At 35.2% G+C, this 6,597-nt stretch overlaps 1 protein-coding gene across 1 annotated transcript in view; it reads left to right on the top strand.

The window, feature by feature from the left end:
* The window catches only part of RBL1 (retinoblastoma-like 1 (p107)), a 62,749-nt gene that overhangs the window by 5,889 nt on the left and 50,263 nt on the right, over positions 1 to 6,597 (top strand). The window contains exons 2-6 of the mRNA XM_006881505.1: positions 2,173 to 2,306; positions 4,353 to 4,553; positions 4,875 to 4,939; positions 5,041 to 5,169; positions 5,536 to 5,696. Of these exons, the coding sequence (XP_006881567.1) occupies positions 2,173 to 2,306; positions 4,353 to 4,553; positions 4,875 to 4,939; positions 5,041 to 5,169; positions 5,536 to 5,696 (690 nt within the window). The remainder of the gene's footprint in view (positions 1 to 2,172; positions 2,307 to 4,352; positions 4,554 to 4,874; positions 4,940 to 5,040; positions 5,170 to 5,535; positions 5,697 to 6,597) is intronic.

The raw sequence follows: 6,597 nt of genomic DNA, 5'->3' as shown, positions 1-6,597 counted from the left end.
TTGTTCATCATAATTTGAATACATTAAGTTGAAAATTACTTTTATTGTGTTGATTTTCCCAAATGTCACCTTTACTGTAGCAGTGTAAAGATGACATCTGCTAAGATGGAGATGCATACTTATTTTTGTAAAAGAATAAGCCTCCACTTTTGCATGATACCAGTGTCCACATAATTACCGGTTCTTCGAAGCCTCAAAACCCCCCTCTTCCAAACATTATACTGAATGAACTAACTCTTGTAAGGACAAATACTCCAAAAGACCATTATTGTCAAAATAGAAGGATGACTAGGTAAACATGTAGGGGGACCTAACGGGGGAAGGGAAGAGAACAGAAGGGTGAGGATGTACGGGGTGGGGGGAATAATAGGGTTTGCACAGTTTGGTGGGTAGAAGGAGAAGGGGTAAGGGAAGTGGGAAGGATCGGGTGGGGACCTGGAAAAGATGAGTAATGGTGGGCATAATTCAGGGGGGATTAAGTTTTGAAAATACAGTGTATGGAATGATTGTATGAAACACATTTTGAATAAAGGAAAGTGAAACAACAAAGTATAAGAATTTTATATACAAACTGATATAAATTTTTTTTAAAAAGCCCTTATTCGACGTCTGTCTATTTGCTCTACTGAAATAACAGAGTTGCTGCGATGATGGACAACTAACTGGGCCATAGGTGTGTCAAATACCATAATTGGCTACCCAACATGGGCAGTGTTTGTTGGAGCTCCCAGATTGATTCAGCTTTGGAAGCAGGAGTGGCATCCACTTCCTAAACTACATGCCTCTTGAAAGCCTATAAACTTGGAAGAATTATGATAGTTAAACTCTGTGTGGCATCAGAATAGGAGGAGATTGAAGAAGTAGCGGAATGCTCCCAGATGGGCATTTTTGGGTGGTGAGAGCCAATGAGAATGCATGATTATGGAGGAATTTGGAATGACAGAGCTCATGGAGTTTGAACCATGCTTTGGTTTTTAAATTCATTTGGGCCCTCAGGCCTGGTTTTAATTGTTTTTGGTCAAACATTCTTCTAGGTGGTATAGCACTGCTTTGTCCATTTGCTGTACAGAGATAACTCGAGGTTGCTGTGATGCTGAACACTGAGGCACTGATGTGTCAAATGAGATAATGCTTACCCATGGTGGATAGTATTTGGTGCAGCTCTCCGATTAAAACAAGCTTGGAAGCAGGAGTGGCATCCACTTCCAAAATAGCTTGCCTCTGGAAACCCTATGAGCCTGGAGAAATGATGAAAGTTATACAAGTGTTCAGGTCTTTTGATCAGAGTTGCTGTGGAGTCACCTGTGACTCGACAGCACTTAACAACAACAGAGTTTGAAGCATTTTCTTTAGGTTTGCACTACCAAATATGTAGTAAGAATAGCTTCTAAGATATTTTCTAAATGTAGTTCTGTCTTCAAGCACTGGAGATGAAAACAAAACAAAACTTCTTTTCAGAACTGTAAAAAAACAAAAACAACTCCCCCTCATTGCCATCAAATTGGAACTGACTCATAACTGACCCTCCAGTGGGGTTTTGGAGGCTTTATATTAGTACAGAGGACATTTCCCAGCGTTCTTCTGTGGACAGCTGGTGGATTTGAACCACCCATCTCTAGGTTGGCAGCACAATTCCCTATGGACTAGGCCACCAGAGCTTTGAAGCTTGATGATGTTAAAAAGTGAAGAGTGGATTATTTGAAGTATGATATATACTAGTTATAAGAACACATGATTAAGAATAAAGTGCTTTTTTACCCAGTACTCCAACTAACTGAACTTTGTGACTAGGTCAATATCATGACAGCTGTGACTCCTTATATTGACACAGTAGCTGCAACAGTGGAGTCACACATGATTGTGAGGGTGGTACAGGACCAGGCAATGTTTCATTCTTTTGCACATAGGGCCACTCTGAGTCAGAACCAACTCTATAATACTCAACAACTATAACCCTTGACTGAAGAAAACTTTGACTAGATAAATACTAAGATCTCTAGAATTCAGACATTTTTTTTATGGAACGCTTCACGAATTTGCGTGTCATCCTTGCGCAGGGGCCATGCTAATCTTCTCTGTATCGTTCCAATTTTAGTATATGTGCTGCCGAAGCGAGCACAGAATTCAGACATTTTAACATGAGCATTTTGCTGTTTGCCTTTTGCCTTCCAGGGAGAAGTTATACATTGGTTGGCATGTTCATTATATGTTGCATGCCGCAAAAGTATAATTCCCACAGTTGGAAAGGGTATCATGGAAGGAAATTGTGTGTCACTTACCAGAATACTACGTTCAGCTAAATTAAGGTAAAGTACTTTGTGGGATGGTTGTTGGGTTTTTTCCCAAACGTTATTTTATAAAATCTTGTATTTCATTTTAGAATTTAATTTCTCATTACTTTAAATCATATGGCTTTTATCATTCCAGGATCAGGTTATTGTTAGCGCATAGGTATTTTTTCCTAGTCACATTCTTTGTGTACTTGTCTTACTTAAATTCTGCCTTTAACTATTTGTGCTGGCTTTTTTAGCTGTAACATATTTTTCATTCAGAATTTTTCTTTATTTGAAAATAATTTCAAGCCTACTAAAAAGTTACAGAAATAAGTACAGAGAACACCTTTCTGCGTTTTACCTAGATTCGTCTCTTCTTATTGATAAGCATATTTAAATCCATCTTTTTTTACTTATCATTTATGAGTAAAGGATCATAAGTGAGTTATATTGTCCTGAAGTTTCTTTTTCTTACTTTATATTTTGGAAATGTTTCCGTATCACGTGCATAGGTCTGTGAGATTTTTTTTTTTAAATGATTCAGTCTTTTAATGATATTTTAGATTACATATGTTTTGTATATTTAGCCAGCCTCTTACTGATGGACATTTGAATTGTATCCATCCATTCCTTTGTGATTATTTGTGAATATTGTTGTAGTACTGAGTTTAAATTTGTAAAAATGTAATGATGAATCAGAGAATATTTTTTAGATGTAGATCAAGATCAGATTAGTTTTATTCAGATATATTTTAAATATCTAAAGCTGCTAAAAGAGTTGAACAGCATCAACATGTTCATTGAGATAAATAACGGAAATGTAAATTATAGTATTAATAAAATTTTTGGCTCTTTCTAGAATTTTTCTTTAAATAGAATTTTAAATGATTATATAGATAATTAAGGAACCCTTATAGTTCAGTGATTAATCACTTGGTGACTTACAGTTAACTGCTCTGGTTTGAATCTGTCGGCTGCTTCTTGGGATAAAGATGGATCATTTCAGTGGGAGCCTCTGAAACCTGCTGAGGGTCAGCTTTCGTTTCCGCAGTGATGACAATGAACAGAAGCAACAGTACTATAAAGAGACCAATACTTGTAATTTTAAAAAAGATGCTCAAAAGCATCATGAGATAATTACTCATATATTTTCAGACTCTAATGTACTGTCTGAATTTGAGAATCTGTAAAAATTCATTACTCCCAGCAGCACTTTCTAGATTACCATTCTTTTTGCTTACAATTCCCAACAAAGCATTTTTTTTTAAAAAAAACAACAAAAAAAACCCCCACAAAAACCGATCAATACATGTGAGTGGCTTCCATTTGACAGAGCAGTTTTTTTTGGGTTTTTTTGTTTGTTTGTTTTGTTGTTGTTTTTTGACAGAGCAGTTTCAGGAGAAATCAGAAAGAAGGAATATAATCTGGGATCCAAGATCAGATGCCAGATGCATCTGCTGGGATTTTTAAAATAGAACTTTTTTTTTTTTTTGGTGGTTGTGGACGCCCTTCAGGACGGCCTTCTTGGCTTTTAATGCCTTTGCTTTGGCTTCAGTTTTGGGAGGGGCAGGGGCTTCCTTCTTCGCTTTCAGCACCCTCTTCATCAAAGCGGATATATGCTTTTTTTAAAGTTTAGTTTGGGTGATGGAATTTCATGTTGACTCTCACAGACTTAAATTTTATTCCAGATAGTCTGGTGATTGTGACTAACTTCCAGAACCCAGCATTTGGGAAATGTCTGTGTTTTTCTTGACCTAGTGTTGTAAACCCCTCATTCTGTTAGCAAGCATGTGCTTTGCAAGTTTTATGTATGTTCTAGGTGCTAAACAGAATCAAAATAAGGCTCCTGCCTACATCCTAGGAGACACTATGTAATGTCCTGTAGCGTGTCAAAATGTGTACTTCCCTGTAGTGATCATGAAGACTGAAACCATTTCATAGAATTTGGGAATTAGTTTCATATAATAGCATATTTTTAGTAAATATTTTTGTTCATGAAAAGAATATTTACTTCCACTTGAATTCTTTTATGCGAACTCATTTTAAAGATACTTTATTTTCTGTTTATTTTCTTTTTAGTTTAATTCAGTTTTTTAGTAAAATGAAAAAGTGGATGGACATGTCAAACCTGCCACAGGGATTTCGTGAACGTATAGAAAGACTAGAAAGAAATTTTGAGGTGTCTACTGTGATTTTCAAAAAATTTGAGCCAATTTTTTTAAATGTATTTCAAAATCCATATGAAGAGCCACCAAAGTTACCACGAAGCAGAAAGCAGAGGTAAGATCCTTAATCTTCTATAGTTATATACAGCTTGTGATATAAACTTAAAAGAGAGTTTGCTTTTTTAAGTCTTTTTACCAGAAGTATCCCTCTGCAAAGACTTTATATTGGGGTGATGGGTTGTTTTTTTTTTTTTAAAAAAAACACCCCAAAACGTGTATAATATATTTTGTCTGTTTTAGTGAATATGCCATTATTATGTGTTGCGTGATTTTGCTGTATGTTAATACTTGCTTGCTATTTCAGTTTTTAAAAACCTTAAAATTATATTTAGCATGCTACCAGAAAGTAAAAATGTGTATTCTTTTTCCTTTCTAGGAGGATTCCTTGCAGTGCTAAGGATCTCTTTAATTTCTGCTGGACACTTTTTGTTTATACCAAAGGTAAGCTGACACTTTTCATTGGTTTTATATATGACTGTGGAAGTTTAATGCTTTTTGAGTAAGTGATCTCTGGTTTTTGCATCTTGTTTTTCTTTGTAAAGGGAACTTTCGTATGATTGGTGATGATTTAGTAAACTCCTATCACTTACTTCTGTGCTGCCTGGACCTAGTTTTTGCCAATGCCATTATGTGCCCAAATAGAAGAGATTTGCTTAATCCATCATTTAAAGGTATGATCTCATTTATTCTTCGAAATTGCTAGTTTTTTGAGGAATAAGAGTTGGTTTTTGGTTGTTGGGGTTTTTTTTTTTAGGTAGATATCCATTTTGCCCTGTCTACTTTATTAAGTGAAGAGATCTTTACATCTTAAGGTATTTAATATAATTATATATATATACACACACGCGTATGTGTACATATGTGTGTGTATGTATGTGGATGTATGTATATAGGCACATACGTACATATAAATGTACATGGATGTATGGATGTACGTTCATGTGTTTGTGTGTTTTTGCAGTTGTTAGGAATAAGAGTTTTAAAAGTAGGCTATAACCTTTTTCTCATCCCTGTCTCTTCATGGCCTGTGAAACTAGGTTTGCCACCTGATTTTCATACTGCTGACTTCAGGCCTTCTGAAGAGCCTCCCTGCATCATTGCTGTACTGTGTGAACTACATGACGGACTCCTGGTAGAAGCAAAAGGAATAAAGGAGCACTACTTTAAGCCATACATTTCAAAACTCTTTGATAAGAAGGTACTGTCCTTATATTGAAAAGATATGATTAGAGGTTAACAAGAGTTTGCAAGAAAATCCCAATGCTTTAAGCAAATTATCAACATCATTATACTCAGGGACATGATTCCTAGCTTTAGTCTGAATGTGAAACACTTGTCCTATGATTTTATGACAGGATTGATTGAGCTTAGTCTAACCTTACTAAAAAATACAGAAGAATATGTCTACCCATGTCTACTATCAAGTGGACAATTAGGGGCAATTGTAGTAACTACTTATACAAAGACTTCACATGAATAAAGTATCAGAGTAAGCCTGATAAAGAGGAAAAATAGAATGTCTCAGTAAGGTTAATATACTGCTGTCACAAATTGAATTGAAAATTTTTTTTTAAAATAAAATCTTTATTTTATACTGGTTTGTTTACAAAGTTTAATACTTTGTTTTCCACATTAGCTCTTCCCATTTCCTTTACCCACCCTTCCCTCTACAAACTTTTGACTCTACTAAAAGTAGAAAGACATGTAAAAATTGTACCTCTAATTCCATAAAAAATCCACAGTACTAGGTAGCTACTTGTAGGCTACCTGCATTCATTCTAGACTTTTTTCCTTAGCTGTTGATACATGTGTGACTTGTTGGTTCATTTGAGTCTTGATTTCTTACTTCCTCCACATTGAGCCTTTGTGTTTTCTCTTTCGTAAAGGCAGGTAATGACCAGATTAGATCATTATTTTGCTGCTCCTCTCCTAGAATTTTATGAGAATTTTTTTAAGTATGAAATCTTTCCCAACTGGTATTTTCTCTTACATAAATTTTTCAGTTTAGGCCTATCTTTCCTCAGATAAACACATTATGGCTTCTTACCTATATGTGTCATATCTTTAGCAAAATAAACTTTTTTTTTCTATAATTATAT

This window comes from Elephantulus edwardii, unplaced genomic scaffold, assembly GCF_000299155.1.
Source record: "Elephantulus edwardii isolate Elephantulus edwardi_28Jun2011 unplaced genomic scaffold, EleEdw1.0 scaffold00015, whole genome shotgun sequence".
NCBI classification, from domain to species: domain Eukaryota; kingdom Metazoa; phylum Chordata; class Mammalia; order Macroscelidea; family Macroscelididae; genus Elephantulus; species Elephantulus edwardii.
This window is presented reverse-complemented; position numbering and strand designations above follow the sequence as displayed.